The 19,314-nt window shown below is 39.9% G+C and overlaps 1 protein-coding gene across 15 annotated transcripts in view; it reads left to right on the top strand.

The window, feature by feature from the left end:
• The window catches only part of DMD (dystrophin), a 2,324,635-nt gene that overhangs the window by 2,259,920 nt on the left and 45,401 nt on the right, over positions 1-19,314 (top strand). For 12 of the 15 annotated variants that reach the window (XM_045994540.1, XM_045994546.1, XM_045994545.1 and 9 more), the window contains 4 exons: positions 521-559; positions 5,288-5,353; positions 6,481-6,546; positions 9,189-9,347. In XM_045994540.1, coding sequence (XP_045850496.1) covers positions 521-559; positions 5,288-5,353; positions 6,481-6,546; positions 9,189-9,347 — 330 coding nt within the window. The remainder of the gene's footprint in view (positions 1-520; positions 560-5,287; positions 5,354-6,480; positions 6,547-9,188; positions 9,348-19,314) is intronic. The other 3 variants (XM_045994541.1, XM_045994551.1, XM_045994553.1) reach the window with 1 other exon arrangement.

Here is a 19,314-nt window from a genome sequence, read left to right as displayed (position 1 = left end):
GTGAAACCTGATCTCGCAGGGAAAGAAGCTACGTGACAGTTACCAATTCCCTTATAAGAAATATGGGACTGTTTACAAATGAGTGATTCCAGTCTTTCATTTTGGTTTTCCTCCCTCACAAATCACTAGGCGTGTGTCTTTCTGTATCTGTGTGGTCATACCTAGTCGCTTTTATCTCCTTGAAAGAAAAGACATTCACAGGAAATTTCTTCACAGTAAGTAACAGTGATTCTCTTGATCAAAATGATGATACCTCCAACTCTCTGCAACCTTCTCGTGTTTTCCATAACGGATGGCAATGGCACACTTGTTTTTCTGTCACCTCACTCTCCACCTTTGTTTGGCTGTCGCTTTTCATGGTTCATACTTAATTGGTTGGTTTTTATTTATTTTGACCTCTCAGTATTTTTTTTAATTAATTGTCATTTATTTATTTATTTATTTATTTATTATTTATTTATTTATTTAGTGGCTGAGTTTGCCTGTGTCTCTCTTCACCACCTCATTTTTTGTTTTGCAGTCCTGTTACTCTGATCAACTTCTGGCCGGTAGATTCTGCGTGAGTACTTCTGCTGAAGGGGGCTGCTACCACTGACACATTTGCTTGCTTGATTTGACAATTTTTTTGTTCCGTTGGTTTGGTTTTCTTTTAAGGACACATTAATTTCCCTTCCTTCATTTCATCTCTTCTCTTCCCGCGATAAGACGTTGAGAGTGCCATCTACCACAGATCAGGAGAATCAGAGTGAGGTTTCCGGGTCCCCACCCGGTCAGGTTTTAACCAGCAGACATCCTGGCCTGGAATCAGTCATCAAAGAAACAAATAGGTTGTTAGTGCTATTCCTGAAAGACGGGTTTACCTATTCTTCCGTGACAAGCTCCTCTGATTGCATGATAACATTCTTGAGTCATATTTTTTGAGATTCAGTACTTCAGGACCTTCGAAAGGATGATGGTGTGTTCTTTAGGGCCTGTTACAAGTGGACCATTAGAAATCAGCCGGATTTGTTTTACAGTGTCGTGTGGAGTTTGATGGAATAATTTTAGTCAGGCGTGTGTATACTTTTTATCATGCTGCAGACTAATCTGCACACACATGAGTTTCTCAATTTTGAACTAAACTCACTTTGCTCTCCTCTCCAAACTAAGTATTCAGCTCATAACTACTTACACATTTACACTGGAAGGAAAGTGTACTATACACTATTGGTGTATATTAATAATACTAATATTAGATACCAACAGATAATTGGTTTATCTTAGAGTTTATAATGTTAGTAGAAAACTCTGGGGAGTCTGTGATTTATATATTAGCAAACAAAACGTGTATTTTTTTTAAAGTTACATTGTGTGGAGTATTTATAACAAAGTTTTGTTATTTCACAGCATACATACTTTATTAAAATATTTATTTAAAGTCAGACAGCTCTATTATCTAGAGAGGGAAATGACCAATTTAGAAGAACTCAATTTATTTTTATTGGGTCTCTTTTGTTCTACCATGTAATTTAATTTAAAGTATATCCTTTTTTAAAAATCCTGTAGTGATAAATGCAAGCTATTAATTGAGGTTTATTTTAAGTCTTTATTGGCCTAAAAGGAATATGAGGCATCCCTTTCTTTGTTAAAGCTGCATTATTGTGCCCCTTAATTTTGAGATATGGTACCTATACCTGATATTTTTACTCATCAAGGGGAGTTATTTAGATTCAGTTCTGGGTTTTTTTGTTTTGTTTTGTTTTTTGTTTTTTTCTATTATAGGTAATTGTTTTCCCTAACCTGGGTAGTTTTATTTATTTAGAGAAGTTTGAGCCTTTTCTAAATGAGAAACTTTAAAAAAAAACTGATAGACTGAAATCCTCACTAAGTGAATGGATTTATTCTGTATTAGAATAAGTTTTAGCCAGTTGAAATACCCAAAAGGCAAATATGCTACAGAATGACTTTAAAAATGCATGGATAGAGGTAACGCAAAATAATAAGCAAAGAATAACTAATGGTTCCTTGAATGGAAAAAAAAAACAACCTTTACTGAATACATCAACTAATGAGGAAAAAAACATGACAAGTGAGTTTAATGTCACTTATTTTTTTAATAGGCTCTTTATGCATATTCTTTATTCTTTAAATAAATATTTAATTAGCACCATGAGCTTGACTCCTTCATTTCACATCCCCCCCCCATTTTTTCCTTTTTAAATACACTGCCTGATTATTTTTATTTTCAGAACATACTGTAGTTTTCCTAAGTCAAAGAAATAACATTTCTCTAGTTTCTGTAAAATCACAGAAGTACCATGATGCTAATCCAGTGGCATGAGCAGTTTTAGGCATTTAACCTGGTTATTGCCTTCTTGTTAGAAAATGTAATGTCACTTATTTTAAGTAGAGGGTGTTTGCCTTCAACTTAGAAGAACTTTCAAATTAATAACATCCTTTGTTAAAATATCTTCCTCTAAAAACTAAAACAAAGGGGTTATGGACATTGGGGAGGGTATGTGCTATTGTGAGTGCTGTGAAGTGTGTAAACCTGGCGATTCACAGACCTGTACCCCTGGGGATAAAAATACATTATATGTTTATAAAAAAAATCACTTTGCCTTTTTAAAAAAAAAAGTCTGATTATTCAGAAATAGTGAGAAATTTTTCTTTTGAGGAAGAAAACCAGACCCAGCAGGCAACAGTCCCTATTTCTTTAATGCCTGCATTTTTATTAAAGTCTTTGCTCAGGGGCTTTTAAGTAATTTATAAAATATATTGCAGAGCTCTCCTGTTTAGAAAGAAGAGCCAGGTCCTAAGGTGGCTTAATTTTGCAAGAATTCCCTCTGAGGTTAACAGATTCTTACGTGGATCACAGAATTGGAACATTGACTGACATACAGATCTTTGGTTTTTTTCTTAGCAGAAACCCTTATTTACCTGTATTTGCCATATTATTTTAAAAACTAAATCTAGCCTGAATCTTTTTTATGGTTTGCCACAAATCAGACGAACAGTATCCTTTGAGCTAGTCTGCTTGGAAACCTTAAACAGATGAAAACTTATTAATGGAGTTTTCACAAAAGAGAAACTGGTGGTAGGTGGGGATGTAATTGGCCATTAATAGTAACAGGGCTCAACCTTCTGGGTATATCTTTTTGTGTGTAGGAAGTAGAAAGGGAGAACAGTGTTCTTACCATCTTTTGGAAAAGTGTTTCAGAAGGCTTTGCATTTAGTTTTGTTTCTGGACTAAGTGGTTTTCTACTTATTTTTGGTTTTTTAAATGATCCTTCTTTGAACAGTGCTCCCTTTTGGCTCATTTTCTGGTTTTAATAGGTACCTCTGTTAGTATACTTCTTTTGGTTTTTTTTTTTTTTAATTTCTGGTTTTAGGAGTTCTTGTGCTCAGGCATGCTGTGTTAGGTGCTACGTACATTAGTAAGAAAAATCACATGGAATTAGCCTCAAGGCTAAGAATTAAAGAGCCGCATAATATTTTCTGTATAAGATTTTACCAAAGTGTTTTGGATTTACATGCCTAGTTTTCTTGGTATAGTTATATTTTCTTATGCTCAAAGGTCTCAGGTTGTCTGTCTTCTATACACTACCAAGGTGGCAGCCATTAGCAGAGAAAACACACATTTTCTTCCTGGTGGGCGTTTAGCGTATCAGAAGTATGTAATGAGGAAAAAAAAGAAGTATGTAAATGAAAAACTGGTTTGTTCCAGAAGACAGTGTTTATAAACCAAATACTCCAAGTACAAAATTACCTTGACCTGCAGTGAATATTTTAAAACAAACCATAGCATTTTTCTAATAATGCACTATTCTGTGGTTCTAAGAAATGAGATGAACTCTACCAAACTAGAGCGTAGATTCACATGGAAATCTCTGGATCTGCCTAGTAACTTTGGTGGCCATCCCCGTTTCCTCCTGACAGCTTAGAGGTCTTTGTAGTTCCTTACAAATTGGATTAGAGTGACACTTGACCTAGACAACGCTGGTTTCCTAAATAATACATTTATCTCTCAGGAAGACCTCAGTTCCCTAGTTGTTTTCTATACTGTGTTGTAATCATGTTAGGATTGTGTGTCTTCTTTAAGAAGTAGGGATTTCTAGCACACTTCCTAGGTAAGCCTAGGTAGTAACTACATGGGTTTTTTTCCCCCATATAAGTAAAAGCAGATGTGTTCTTCTTAATGTTTTGACCACGTCTATTAATGCTGTTTGGATGTTGGGCTAAACCAGTCCTCACTGAATACAGTACTATGGACTTTTGGATCTGTGCCTTTACCTAAAGGCTTTCTGTGTCAGGATAGAAATGGAAGAGAACTTTTGTCCTCTTCTAATTATGACCAAAAAGCACAAGTCCAAACTGCTTTTCAGAACAGATTTTTTTTTTCCTAAGGTTAATCCAAAAGATACAATAAAAACTTCAAGGGTAATTAATAGATCAGATACAAAAGGGTTGGGGGGAAATATTAACCTGACCAAGTTTCTTAGTCTCTGGAGCTTAAAAAACAAAAGGTAGGGTTTTACACCCTAAAAGCATATAGACTTTTCATGCTAACGCTCCCCTTTGGTTTTCTTCTCTGTACGTTAGCACACAGTTTCCCTGATGATAAATAATTCAGATATTGTGACATTTTATTGGATTTAGCCATTCTTCTTTAAGAACATCACAGTATCATTGTGGGTCATTCAATTCTATTTTATGAAGTAGCAATACGGTCCTGCTACTAAATCGTACTAAATCGGTGGATATTTTGCTTCCTTACAAAACGGCACAGACCGAGACATCTCAGTGTGTGGAATCTTAACAGGTCCTGGTCTGGCCTCCTGGGAACTAAGATTATTAACTATAAATGTACCAAGCAAATGTACAGTTTCCATTCAATAAGAAAGCAGCTAATAAATGGTGTGGGGGATAAACTACTTAAAATCTTTAACCACCTAGTGCCAACACAGTCTCAGAACTATAGGATGTGAGACATGACAAGGTAGGAGGAAAAATGTCACAAAGAGATCGTCTCCCCCAACCTTTTCTATACTTGAAACGTTCCAGAGAAGATTTTGATCTCTTTTGATGGCTTTGGAAAAAAAAAAAGAAGTATGAGAAATTACCTCTCAAAGTTGGATTTAAAATACTTGATGATATATCTAAGATACAGGAACAGCCAAATGTCTACATTATCCAGAGCATTAGAATAAAAGCATTTTAGGCCATGTATATAACATGACTGTGTGGTGGGGTTTTTTTCTCCATTAACAGATGGTATCTGTGACTAATCACATTTTCTGCCTTATAGGCCCGCCTCGTCCCCTCAGCTTTCACACGATGATACTCATTCACGCATTGAACATTATGCTAGCAGGTATGAGACTAGTTGAATGCCAGGCAAATATTGATTGAAATAACTAACCAAGGAAAGCTAACCTATAATCATTTGAAACAGACCTTTTCTTTTTTCCCCCCAATCTTGTCTGATTTCTACTAATCCACTTGCCCTCTAACTTGCATGCCATTCCACTGCATGCTGGTTTTGGGCACCAATAAGAGCATTAGTCCAGAACAATCTCCCCTCACCCTGGCCTTTAAACATTTCTGATAGCTTTGCTATGTTTTGCATATGGAGCACGTTTAAAGAATTGGCTTAGAAATCATCTCACCTTCTTAGAAAAACTGCTAGACCAGCCATCCATGGGTGAAGAAATGATACTACGTTCTCTAGAGCATATGAAAGCATCGGCTTTCCATTTGCGTGCTTATTTAACATCATATGCTGTAAAGAAGAGAATAATTACTTTTCCTAATCCGTGCAACTTTTGGTTCCACCTTCTTTGTGTTTCAGAGAATTTTTATGCCTAAAAACCGAATTGCTAATTGTAAGCTATCTTACGCTCGTTAAATAAGTCTATAAGAGTTTGGTTAACTTCTTTATTTTTTTAGTGGTAAGATTTTATTATTGTCTGAGGGGAAGGAGGTTTTTGAAGGTAAAAATTGGTGGCAGACTATTCAGAGAGCTTACTCTGAGTCCATCCTTTATCAGTAGTCTAACTGCTAAACGTGTTTGTCAATGGTGGGAAACGTTAACTAGCTCTGTAAGTCTGACATCAGGGGAAAGCTTTAATTGTCTTAAAAGGGGGGGGGGGGTAGTGAAGGAACAGAGTGTATTTGTTGTTAGGGAAGCTTTTCTTGTAAAAACAAAGGCCTGTTCTCAGAGAAAGCAAGATCAATCTGTGAAGAAGAAGAAGAAGAAGAAGAAGAACCAAATACAACTTCCCTTCTAATTTAGAGCGTAAATGTAAAGCTGCTAAACTAGCTGTCGTCCGCTACTCACTGCCTCCGATGGTTAGGGCAACACACACATTCTCTAATTTGAAGGATTCCTTTCTCTTCTTGCCATGATTTATCCTTTAGTTTTCAGGAATGTTCGATTAGGTCTTGAATAGATTCTAAGAAATCACATAAGTTTTAATGAGCTTTTACGTTTTTTATCAGGCTAGCAGAAATGGAAAACAGCAATGGATCTTATCTAAATGATAGCATCTCTCCTAATGAGAGCATGTAAGTATCCTGTCTCTTTTTACAAAATGTTCCTGACGATGAAATTGCTTTGAGGGCTGTAGAGGTAGGGTAGGGCAGAAGATAGGAATTAGCATTAGACTCACTTGATCTTTCAAGGAGCCATTCGTTGACTTTTTTGTCTTTGACTCTTAACCACCTGACACCGAATGAGCTCATCCAAAATGTGGCATTACTGGTATTCCAGAGTAGCAAAAACAGTGGGCCTTATTTAATACCAAGTTGCATAGGCTCAAATAATGAAATTATACAAAATGGTTAATCTTTGACCAAACCTGCCAGATATTTAAAGGGATTGGATATTAATTTTTAAAAATGATGGCTAAGTAGTATTTTCTCCACTCGGGAAGTAGACATATAATCTTAGTATGGTTGCACTGGTATTCCCATCTGGTAGGTTAGTTGGGCATTTTCCTTCACAGATCCAAAGCAGTAAATTTCTGTGATTTAGCATCTTTGTTAGCTAAATCAGGTGAGACAGTCTGGTGAAGGATTTCAGAAGACAGGGTACAAATTTAGGTCGAAGTTCTGTAGTGGGATGATAAGCCAGGCCTGTCAAGTAGAAGGAAAGAGCACGATGCTAGAAATGGTAACAGGGAAACAGTGGCTTCCTTACCGAGTTGGAGGAACGCAGAGGAATAGTGCCATGAACCAAGGACCTGAGGTGGAGGGAGCTGATTAAGAAGGTAATATGAAGGAGAAAAGATAAGGATCTACTAAATGAATAGATACTTTAGAAAGAGAGGGGGAAAAAATTCTAGTCAAAGCACAGGAGTATCTCTACTTTGCTAAGTTACAGATGTCTCACCACATTGTCATGGAGAGTCTAGGCAAAGGGAAGAATGAGTGGTCAATTTATTATGTCGTCAGTGTGGGAGCTCAGCGTCACACCCCAGTGAGGCAAGAACTTTTGTAAGGATTAGGCTGAGGGAAACAGCATCCGAAGGCATGTATACATAGCTGGTTATTAAGGACATGAGAACAAATCATCTAGTAGATAAAGGTGATCACCTGCAAAGGTGAGTGTTGAATCAAGTTGACAGTCATTTGCATATGACTGAGTTACTTAAAACAAAAACAACCTTTTCCCCAAACAGAAGTAACTGTGGTACATTCTCTTTCTCAGTTAGGAGGATAAGTATTAGTAGGATTAGTATATAAAATACTTGGACAGGAAATTATGTGGCCAAAGAATCAACCAAATGGAAACAACCTGAATGATTTGCTTCTTTGTGTCACCAGTTTTGGTGATTAGAAGCTCTAGCACATTCAAATGATTTTAAGTTGTATCTGTATAATAATGGCTGCCATGCATTGCCCGCCTGAGAGAACAGTAAGAGAAATTTAATTAAAGCTCTGTTGTAATTAGCCACAGGAAGTTCTTGCAATAAAATTTCAGAATTTGGGAAGAGGGATAATAAGTAGTAAAACATCTTTTTACAATTGTTAAATGAAATTTAGCTTTAGCTCATTCTGAGGACATAAAATCCATTTTGACTCCATGTTAGTTGCTAAAACCATGACATTTTGGGGGCAGATCTGGGGAAGATGTTTGGGGAATTGGTTGACTTCACTTAAATGTTGGTTTTTAACACCCAGTAATTACATTTAGGCAACTTCTCACTTCTCAACCAGTTACCTGGCTTGACAGACCAAAATCATTTAAGTCAGGAGGATTTTTTCCCCTAAATACCTGTACTATTTTTCAACTTAGAAGACTTAGGAGAATATTAACATACTATCCTACTCCTATCTAACGAGAAACAAAGAGTTTTAGCCTCTCATTAAAAACAGAACGAAGTTCTTAAAACTTAGATGTACACAGGCTTCTAAGGAGCTAGGGGCAATACATTTAGAAAATAATTTCTCCTGTGTATTAGAGTTTCTAGTTTTAAGGAAACATTGCAGCTGCCTCCCCAAATGTAAGCCCTTTGCTTCTTTGTTCCTGAAGATTAGTCCTTAAAACTATTCTAAAGAATGAGTTATTCAGTCTCCTTTTAATTAGTCATCCCAGTGGCTTTTTTTTCCTTCCAGTTTTTGTTGTTCTCTCTGAACAATATTGAATGAAACCACCAATTGTCTCCAGTTTCATTATTGTTACCATCTTGCCTCTATGGCTTTTGTAAGTTCAAACTGGCTTATTAGCAAAGCAATACTTTGTGGTCATTTTGTCCTCCCCTGAAGAAAATATTCATTATTATAAAGGTTGTAAGGTTTTTTTCGTGGTCATTATTAATAAGAGCATGGGTCTAGTGAACAGGTTATCTTGACAGGCTTGGTAGCATAAACATTATAGAGCCATTGTTATGTCTTTTAATATCTGTTAACTACTGGTTTAATGGTCAACATAGAGTCCCAGTACTTCCGTAGTTCTGCTACTCATTTGCCCATGTAAATAGGCCAATCAAATTCATTTGAAAATCTGAGCAAGAAATACTCTGAATTGTCACCAATAAGATCATAGATCAGAACCTCAAAATATCAAAATGTCTTTAGAAACAGGAAAAAGGGTCTAATTAGTGGTTAAGAGCAAATGTTTCTATTTTAAAATACACACCCGAGTCCCTGACCCCCAAAGCAAAATAAGGGGGGAAAAAACCAAAACCTTTGATTTTATTTTCCAGAGATGATGAACATTTGTTAATCCAGCATTACTGCCAAAGTTTGAACCAGGACTCCCCCCTGAGCCAGCCTCGTAGTCCTGCCCAGATCTTGATTTCCTTAGAGAGTGAGGAAAGAGGGGAGCTAGAGAGAATCCTAGCAGATCTTGAGGAAGAAAACAGGTGAGTTTTCTTTCTAGCTTTGTCATTGGTATGCAGGGTGCATACACGTGCACACATAGAAAAGCGCCAGGAATCTTCACTTAGAGTCATTCTGTGTCTAACTGTTTTCCACAATAATCTGTTTAGCTCCATTTACAGATTCTCTCTCTCTCCTTTGTTGTTACCTGAAAGAAGAAAATGAATGCGATAGTATAATTAAGAAGTCCTAATTTAGGGGTGAGAGGAATCAATGCTAATGGTGGTGACTGATTTGTTGCATGTGTTTCAGAGGCTTTGATTTTATATTTGAGAATAGAATTTAAGAGCAAAACAAGTCCTTTAATTTCATGATTATATGATTTGTACATATATTTGGCCATATTATCTGCCTCAAAGCATTTGAGAAAGTAGGTTCGTTGGCTTGGTCTGATCTGGGAACAAATTCATGCATCTTATTTTCCATCCTCAAACATGGACATCATTTATGCTCGCCATCATAGCAGATGAGTGAGACAACTCCAGTTGTCAGTCATCATCTCAAAAAGATGTTCGCGGAAAAATAGAAACCGTAGAAGTGAAAAGCCTGGCGAAGATGCACAATGATGGCAGAGAGGACACAGATGTAAAAATCGGGGGTACCGTGTAGTGTCAGGATCATATAAATCATTGGACATTGGCTTTTGTGTCACATGTATTCTATCACAGGCCTCTTCGTTAAGAAAGGCTTTTCCATATGACCACTTCTGACTCACCGTACCTTCTTTAGACAAATGCTACCAGGCAAGTCTTTAAAGGAGCAGTTGCTCAAATTTGTGGGAGTTGAGAACCTTTGTCTCTTCGGTTTAGCCCAAGGCATCGAGACAGTGCCATGTGCCTGAGAACTGGTGCCCTGGGGCAATATGTCACCTCCAAATGAAAAAGTAAACTGCCATTCATCCATTGCTTTGTGCCACCACTGCTCTCTGTCCAGCTCTTAAAACCCCTGACCTGTGGCCATGCTCCTTATACAGCTGGCTTCTCTTTATTCTCTTTCTCAACCCTCCAATAAGTCCTCCATACGGACTTGAATTGTATATTTTTCCAGAACCAAGACCCTTCATGGCATTCTAACTTCATTGCATTTCTGCATCTAGAAAAAAGAAAAATCAAGCTTTTCAGCTGGGCACTTAAGAACTTCCAGAATTTTCTCTTGACTTCCTTTCACAACATTATCTTCCTTTGTACCTGTGTTTCCGGCACGCTGCTGCAGCAGCTGTTGCTGAATACATCCTGCTCTCATCCACTTTCTGAAGCTCAAGCTTGCTTCTCAGCCTTCCTGCTAACCCCCATTCCTTCCATAACTGGTGAGGAAGTCCTACCCGTCCTCTGTGATCTTCCTCAGAATAATCCTTCTCTATAGAGCACTATTAGATCCCAACATTTGGAAGTAATCGATCTTTTGCCTATATTCCTTGAGTCATGTGAACCTTTCTGAGAGAACTCCCTGATGGTTTGCCTTTTTATTAGTTATTCCCATTTCCTCAGTCTAACAAAAACAGTGAATGCTTTTGGGGCAAATGGTCCCCTGGAGTACCTAGTACCGTGTGAATACTTAGGGGGTAATCATGAAACGTTTGGTAAAAACCTAACTTTAAGAATACAGGAAGGATGCCCCATGAGTACCATCTAGGAGGTAATACTGAACGTTTTGTTGGTTTTAATGGTAACATTATTTTTGGCCTTATTTGAAATAAGACTGGCCTTGAAGGTGATGGTAGATAAAACATCTCCCCCTCCTTTATTGAGGATCCTCCTTAGTATCCCTCTATGTTAAATCTGTAGTTACTTTAGGGGTCAGAGGCAAAAAAGGAAAAGTTGGGATTGGCGTTATAAGTCAAATTTGATGTTACCCAAGAATAAAATATTTTTGTACAATAGGATTGTTGCCATTATGCAACATATCTTTCCATGTCATTGGGTAAGAGTTGGGTCTTGTGTGTTGTTGGCACACTTTGCTTCCATACCGTGACAACCAGACCAAAGGGTGTTGGTAAAGAGTACTGGTAACTATCATTTATCTATCATTTCATTATTTCCAGAGCACTTTAATGTATTTGGGTCATTTAATTTCCCTTAAAGCTGTGTCAAGAAGGACAAAGAAATGCTGGTTCACTGAAGTTCAAATGGCTTGACCCAGATTTCACAATCAGCCAATGGCAGAACCAACTTCCGGTCCAGATTTTCTGACTCAAAATAGCCAAACCTTATACCAGAGAATAAAAGAGAGTCATTCTTTGTAAACAGAATTTACACAGAATTGTGGCATATCCCTTGGAATGTACCTTGACTCGAGACAGTATTCTTTTTTTAAGTTTTTTTTTTTAAATTTAAGTAATCTCTACACCCACTGTGGGGCTCAAACACATGACCCTGAGGTCAAGAGTCGCATGCTCCCCTGACTAAACCAGCCAGGACCCCTGAGGCAGTATTATTAAGGACTGTACATGAATAAACCAGTTCATGTGCTTGTGGTACAGTGATAACCACTTTCTCCTTAAAGATATCCAAGACCATTCCCCCAGAATGGGATGGTTTATTCTGTCAAAGAAAGAAGATCAACACCAGGGCTTCTTACAGCTCCGAAATGAAGGATCTGATGTTGATGCAAGTCTTTCTGTAAGTCCTTCTGACCCTCAAGTAAAGGTCAGGAAGAGCTTCTTTCTTCCTCCCTCCACTTTGTCACGTGTTCACTTCCTACCACATTCCAAAGAAATGTCTCTCCAGAGCTCCCCTCCTGAAATTACACTGTCTGGTTTCCTTTGCTCTGTCCTCTCTCATCACACAGTTGGGCTCAAAGAGCGTCAGAGCCGTAGCTTTGCCTTCGTGATCCCTGAATTGAGTGGTGCTTAAGGGGCTTTAGTTCACCCTTTCCTGTCCTTCCTTTGAGAGAACCCAGGGGCTCAGCAGATGCCTTCCCCTCTCTCAGGACCTGCCAAGCTGACTCTATTTCCCAAGTCAAACTGGGCTATATAATCAGGCTAATACAAGCATACTTCTAGAGAAAATGGGAATGGATATTTAAAGATTTCTTACTTATTTATTTGAGAGAGCAAAAGAGAGCATGAGCATGTGCATGGCACAAGCCAGGGCAGGGGCAGAGGGGGAAAGAGAGGAATAAGTAGACTCCCCGCTGATCCCCACGTGGGGCTTGATCCCATGACCCTGGGATCATAAACTGAGTCAAAACCAAGAGTCAGATGTTTAACCTACTGAGCCACCCAGGTGCCCCAGGAATCAGTATTTGAAATTGACACTGTCCTTTATGCTTACCGTATCTCTCTGTATTTTGTGTTCCTTTATTCTGTAGTTCGGACTTACCTCCAAATGACAGATAGCAAAGGAAAGAGGCTTGGAGATCCCCACTCCTGAGGAGATATGTTCTTGAATTCTATCATTCTTCTTCACCACACCTCCCCACAATCCTGTTGGAGAAGAGAGAAGGGCCAGTGTCTCAGGAGTGTGTTACTCGGTCTTTAGGATTCGTTTCTCCGAGTTGTTGGTCATAGCGTTCAATAAATACTTGTTGAGTAAATGGAAGGAATGAATTACATGAAGGTGAATCTATTTTAATTGTAGCACTCACACATGTACTTTTGACGAAAAGTATTTTTAAAGCCTAATTTTATAATGGAGTGCCTTTTCAAAGCTGTTCTTATGCTTGTTTTCCAAAGTATGTCCCTTCTCCAGACTTCTTGATTAGCACCAAGCATTGCTTTGTCATAAATTTAGAGGGTTAAACATCCATCCTCCAAATCCTAGACCATGTATGTCTCACCCATTGGCATTCTCTTCACTGATTGTTAGCACTACAGATAACGAAGTGAAGGCTCTGAGCAAAAGCGCCATCTGACTCTGAATTGTCTCCATAGTGTCTCATAAACTTGGGTGACTAGTGACTTTGACAGTCTTCAGTGTTTCACTTTAGCATAATGTCTTACCCTCACTCTGCAGATCATTCAGGTTCACTGTCACTGGATGGAGACCAGTTGGATATTGAGAATTAGATCTGTTGTGTGTCCTCAGCATTGCAAGCTCAGAGTTGGCTTTTTCCTTGCATAGATTCAAAACCATGTGCTCTCCTGACTGAAATCAGTAGTGTCAGATTCCAATGTGTTTTTCTCTGCACTGTCTAAATGAAGTAAGACTTGCCCAGAAATTTTAGGTGTGACCCTAGTAATGAAAAGGAAGGTAGCTTTTGTGAGAGACCAAAACTCACTGTCATCCTGCTGCCTGCATAGCAAATTCATTGGATTGTTCTCGAGTCTAAAAGGATGGTACATACTAACTTGATTCCCTGGGAAGTCTGATGTGAATTAAAGTTGTCAGCAGATTTGTTATATGACAGCAGGGAACTGTGGGCATTCCTAGTACCTATTCAGGACTTTTCATAGGCCTTGTTGTCGGGCGACTGGACACCGTGTAGTCTGAATTTGAGTTTTCCTTGCCTCTTTTCATTTCTTCAGTGATTACACCAGATTGTAAATGTTCTAGTCACAGAAACTCTGGATGGGTTACTTATGCCACAGGGTTGAACTCACTGGAAATCATGATACTGTTGCTTGACATTGTAAATGACGGCATGACTTTGGGCCCAGGGCTGGCCATTCTTTGCGTAGTCTCTGTGGTCTTTACTTCATATTCCTTCTGTAGGCCCTTGTGCGAGTCTCTAGTGATGGTGAGGAGATAACCAAGATGAAGGGAAGCTGAAAGAGGTCAGGGGTGGGCCTTCCCACCAGAGGGAGGAGCAGAAAGTGTCCGGGGTGGGGGACAGGAGTGGCAGGGGGAATGGTGGGGGAAACTGCAAACAGCTGTGTTATTTTTGTGATGAGACAGGAAGTAGGAGCAGACGAGGTTGGGCAAGTGGGCAAGGCGTGGTGGGGAAGGGCCTGGTGCCACCTCACCTGGGACAGGGAGCCACTTGGGCAGAAGCCTAGGACGATACTGTTAGATTTACACTTAACATCCATTGTTCCAGCAGCTGTGTGGAGGGTGACCTTGAAAAGAACTGTACTGGAAGAAGGAATTCAAATTGGGAGGTATCATGGAAACTCACAAGAGATCATTGGGGCCTAAAGTCAGGCAACAGAAAAGGGGGAGACAGGCTGGATGTGAGTAGCATTCTGGGCAGAGGTGGAGTTGCTTGATGTGGTGGTTCCACAGATCTGGGGAGGGAGGGACCGAGTCCCAGTTCTGGAGGGCATGTGGCGAGATGCTGGTTGTTTGCCTTATGGACTGACAGTTCAAGAAGAGGAGAAGCAGGTCTCTTCTTCATCTCTATTTTTAGAACAAATAATCAGTTTATGATATTTACACTATCTATAGACCTCTTTCTGCAAGGGTGGAGTAGTTGGAAGCCAGTGAATGGGGTGTGGGAGAGGTTAAGTTGAGGGCCTGAGGACACACCCACAGGTAAATGTCTGACAGTCAGAAGTGGAACTGTGAAGCTTCCAGAAATACTAGACCTAGGAGCCACCATCTCCCAAGTAGTAGTAGTAGTTGAAACTGTGTAACTGTACTCCCAAGTAGTAGTTGAAACTGTGTGAGTCAGTTTACCTACCCAGGCAGTGTGTGGCAGAAGGAGGACACTGGGCTTGGTGGAACTCTGGAAGATTTGAACGTTACAATGTCGTTTTAATTACCTTTCTAGAAATAGGCCATCATACACATTAAATGAAATCCAAATGGTTCGAAAGGCACGTAGAGTAAAAGGAGTCCTCCTCCAGCCTTCTCCCCTGGCTGTAGCGTTCCCAGCTCCAAAGGCTACCAGCCATGTTGGGTTCTTAGGTATCCTTTCATAAGTAATCTCTACACATGCAAATCTTTGCAAATATATTTGTGCTTGTTGGGATTATTTCATACAGTATCACGTGGGGTTCACCCTGGTCTTCTCTTTTTACTTAAAGATCCCTAATAACTTCTACCTGCTGGAGGAATATGCCAGAAAAAGAAGGGAGGAGAACTTGGGGGTGATGGGACCATTGGCCCAGAGGGGGCAGGAGGGAGAGTGGTTATGGGCACAGGAGGAAGCCTGGCTCTGAAGGGGAGAAGGGCCACCTCTGAAGACTGTGGTAGATGAAGGACTGAGGGTTTAGAATGGGTGTAGGGAGCATGATGGAATGAGTGTCAAATGTCCTGTCTATCTCGCTGGTAATCAGTGAGGACGGATTCTCCTAGCTGGTCTGTCCATTTCTTTGAAGTTGGATTGGGGGAGAAAGAGCAGTAGTCTGTGAGGAATTTCATGAAACTAGGCCTTCATGTCACTTGGCAACATGTGCCCCCAAAGGAAAGGGCTGCAGAGCTTAGATAAAGGGGGCTAGTTTTCCCTCAGAAATCAGACACCCAAGATCTGCTTTGGCAAAGGAAGCCACCACATGAAGAGACGCTTTGTGAAGAGAAGCTGAAGGGCAGACACATTGAATTTAATAAGGTGGACAGGAGTCAGCCAGTTTGGCTCTGCTCAGGCACGGGAGGTGGAGTCACCATGATTCAGAGGCGCAGTTTCAAACTAACCAGTCCAGTAACGGAATTTCCTTCAGCTTATCTGGAGTTAATCAGACGAAAGCCTGAGGGGACCAATTCATCGTATCCATTTCATAGAAGGGGATGGATAACCCAGAAGGACAATTTATTTCTCCCTTGATCCTAATTCTTTTTAAAACTGTCTTGTTACACTCAGTGTATTAATGTTGCCTAAACCTTTTTGGGGAACAGCATGGCATTTACATACAAATACTTCATCTGTTTAAATGGGGGAGTGTATGTTTTTTAGAGACTGGAGTTGTCGCTCCATTCCAGGTCCTCCATCTCACAAAGCAGACATCTTGGAAATCAGAATAAAAATCACAGTATTATCTGGTAAGCTTAGATTCTTAGCACAGGAAATTGGATAGTCTTGAAGGACTAGCAGAGAAACCAAAGAACCTTTCTGGTGATAATATGCAGAAGGTACCGGTACGCCTGTCCTCCCCGTGAACAGCCTGGTTAAAGTGAAGCTCTTACAATCCAGTGTCCCTTCGTGAAGACCCTTATCGTCCTGTAGGCTTGCATGACCACACCATCTTGCTGTAGGAGAACTGACTGTTGTCCTCACTTTCTTTAGTTACTTTCCAGGCCTAAGGATAGAATTCTAGTTCAATTCAGTAGATAGTGAATGCATATTGTGTTTTTCCACGGGCCGGTGCTGCAAAGATGACTAAGCCTTGGTTCTTACCTTCACGGAGCTCAAAATTGAAGAGAAGGCATTAAAATACAAGCAACTAATCATAAACAGCTCATGATAACCCATTGTTAACCCGCTCTGGGGGTGCAGAGGTAAAGGATTAATTCTGTCCAGAGGGATTGGAGACGCCTTTACTTATGGAGTTGAAGCTAAGGACTGAGTAGGACTTTCCCAGGCTGAGCGAGGGGAGAGGATGAACCTCCCAGACTGATGGGGCAGAGAGTACTGTGTGGCCAGAGCATGAAAGAGGAGAAAGAGAGAGTAGCGGGATGGTAGGTGGAGACCACTGTATAAAGGGCTTTATATGTCCTGCTGAGTAGTTTGGGTTTAATCCTGTAAGCATTTGAATGGTGGAGGTTTTTGGAGAAGGGGAAGAGGGAGCTAAAGGGATGGAGATGGGTAGAAAGATCATGGAAACAAGATGGCCAGGTTCTAAGCTAAGGCTGTGGTAGGCGAGTGAAGAAGGGATGGGGAAATGTGAAGGCCACTGAATGAATGGGGCCAGGGAAGGATGGAGGAGGGAGAACTTAGATGATAGGAAAGTTTTTGATTAGGGAATGTGGAAAAGATCATTCAAAACCAGACCACACAACCTAGAACACACAGGAAAATCTACTGATTGGCAAAGGTCAATCCATAGGGAAAACAAACTGGGTGCAGGGTCATCGGGTTCTCTTTGTTCAAAGAGATTCAAGGAACAATTTGCTGTACTGATTCTGTGTATCCACTTTCTAAAAAAGGATTTGAAAAAAAGCATAGTGATGAGACTCCCACAGTCTAAACAAGAAATCGGTGAACATAGTAGGGATTAGCACCGCGGCTGTAACTGAGATTCAGGTATGGTCCCAGCTTCCCTGCAGCCAGTGGGATAAGAGAAAACGTGATTTGTTGATCTCTGAATGTGGATGAAAGGAGCATGCACCTTCCAAAGGAAACACCATTTTCCTGGCCCTAAATAGTAACAGAAATAAAAAATAGCTGTCATTTAAGCACCATGTCCTTGCAATAGATAAGAACTGTTGTGAATACATAGGAAATCTTATCTAATCCTTACAATGACCCTGTGAAGGGGAAGTTGTCTCCCAAATAAAGATTCCATGGCACCAAGTATGAAGGACATGTCATATAGCTAGCAAGAAATGGGGGTTGTATTCAAACTTGGGCAGTGTTAACAGTGTTTAAACAGTGTTAACACTTGATGTGATTATTGGCTAGTGTCCTTTTTATAACAGAGACGGAAGATATTTTATGTGATTGCTTCCAGTGCCTTTGATTAATTGCTGAAAGCTTAACATTAAAGGCCATAGAAATGATCTTTCTCCATGGAAGAAGGTCATTGTTGCTTAAAATGTGTTCTGCAGAATACCTCTAAGATACTCTTAAGAAAAAAAAAAAGTGATTCCAAGGACAGACCAGCTCTAGAAACACTTGTTTGGGAAGGTCCTAACGAATTCACCTTTGCATTGAGGAATATAGAAGTAAAGTAACAGGTTTAGCTTTGTTTAACCCAATGACTTACTTGACCTTAGCCCAACTGTACTGTTCTATGGCACAGACTTTGCTTGTAGTAGGAAATTCAAGTCTGTACTAAATTTTGAAAACCACGCATGGAGACAGCACAGTTGGCTCTCTCCTGTGGTTGGTGAGAAGCCTATAGCTCTTGCCTTTCGGGGGACATCAGAGGAAGTAGCTATAACAGGTGTCTCTGCAGATGAAGCCTGGATTTTTCTCACAGTAGTTATTTTTGATTTGCTCTAGCAGTGAAGCCCTATAAGTGCAGGAACCAAAATGATCTAGTCTGGAAGATCCAAAGATAGGTATTAAGTCATCTCTCATGGCCATAGAAAAACCGTTCTACTCTATTTATGGAGCATCCCAGTGAGTAACCCTGGCTTTCTAATCAAAGTACAAAGAAGAACTTCCACCAATAACTTGACAAAATTAGTTTGATATATGGAATTCTGAACTGATTGAATTTTGAAAGATGTCCACCCAAGATAGCCACTTTGACTTCTGTCACCATTACTGTTTAATCTTCTTTTTAAAAAGAAGATTATGCAGAAGCCAGTTGTTACTTGAGGCCTCCCCTTGAGATACATATATATCTCACAATTTTATACACACACACACACACACACACACATATTACCAATTCATGGGAAGATAGTGCTTCCTCTTTATATCTTATAACAGTAATGCAGGTACAGCGTTCCTTTCAACAACAGATTAAGGTATAAATTTAAAAGATGTGTAGCTACTCTGTGGTCCTGTGGAATGCTACTTGAGGAAGCAGATTACTTCTCTGGCACTGAAATGGTAGAGGATAAATGGTCAGTAGATCAACACTGTGTGCCTTAGCAAGTTCTAGGTCATGGACCCCATGGCTAATGGAGACATGCAGGAGACATTTGAAAAGATGGGCCAGAAGTTTATATGAGAAGTCTGGATGGAGGAATAATGGGCTTGGGGTGTGGAGGAGGATGGGCTTAGAGGAGGTGGAGGCCCCGGGAGAGGTTAGGGACCTCCTAGGAAGAAAATACATATGGAAGAGATGAAGAGGAAATACCCACTTGTGGTGTAGTTACTATAATTGGGTATGCCCCGTTAGAAATGGTTTCCTGGCCTGTATTACTTAAGTGGATGGCTTCCACATGTGACTCAACTCATCCTTCTTTTTCCTTTTTTTTTAAACTACCTTAAAAAGTAAAGTTGACCCCCCCTTTTTTTTGT

This window comes from Meles meles, chromosome X (genome assembly GCF_922984935.1).
Source record: "Meles meles chromosome X, mMelMel3.1 paternal haplotype, whole genome shotgun sequence".
Lineage (NCBI taxonomy): Eukaryota > Metazoa > Chordata > Mammalia > Carnivora > Mustelidae > Meles > Meles meles.
The sequence above is the reverse complement of the archived record's forward strand: the minus strand, read 5'-3'. Positions and strand labels throughout refer to the sequence as shown.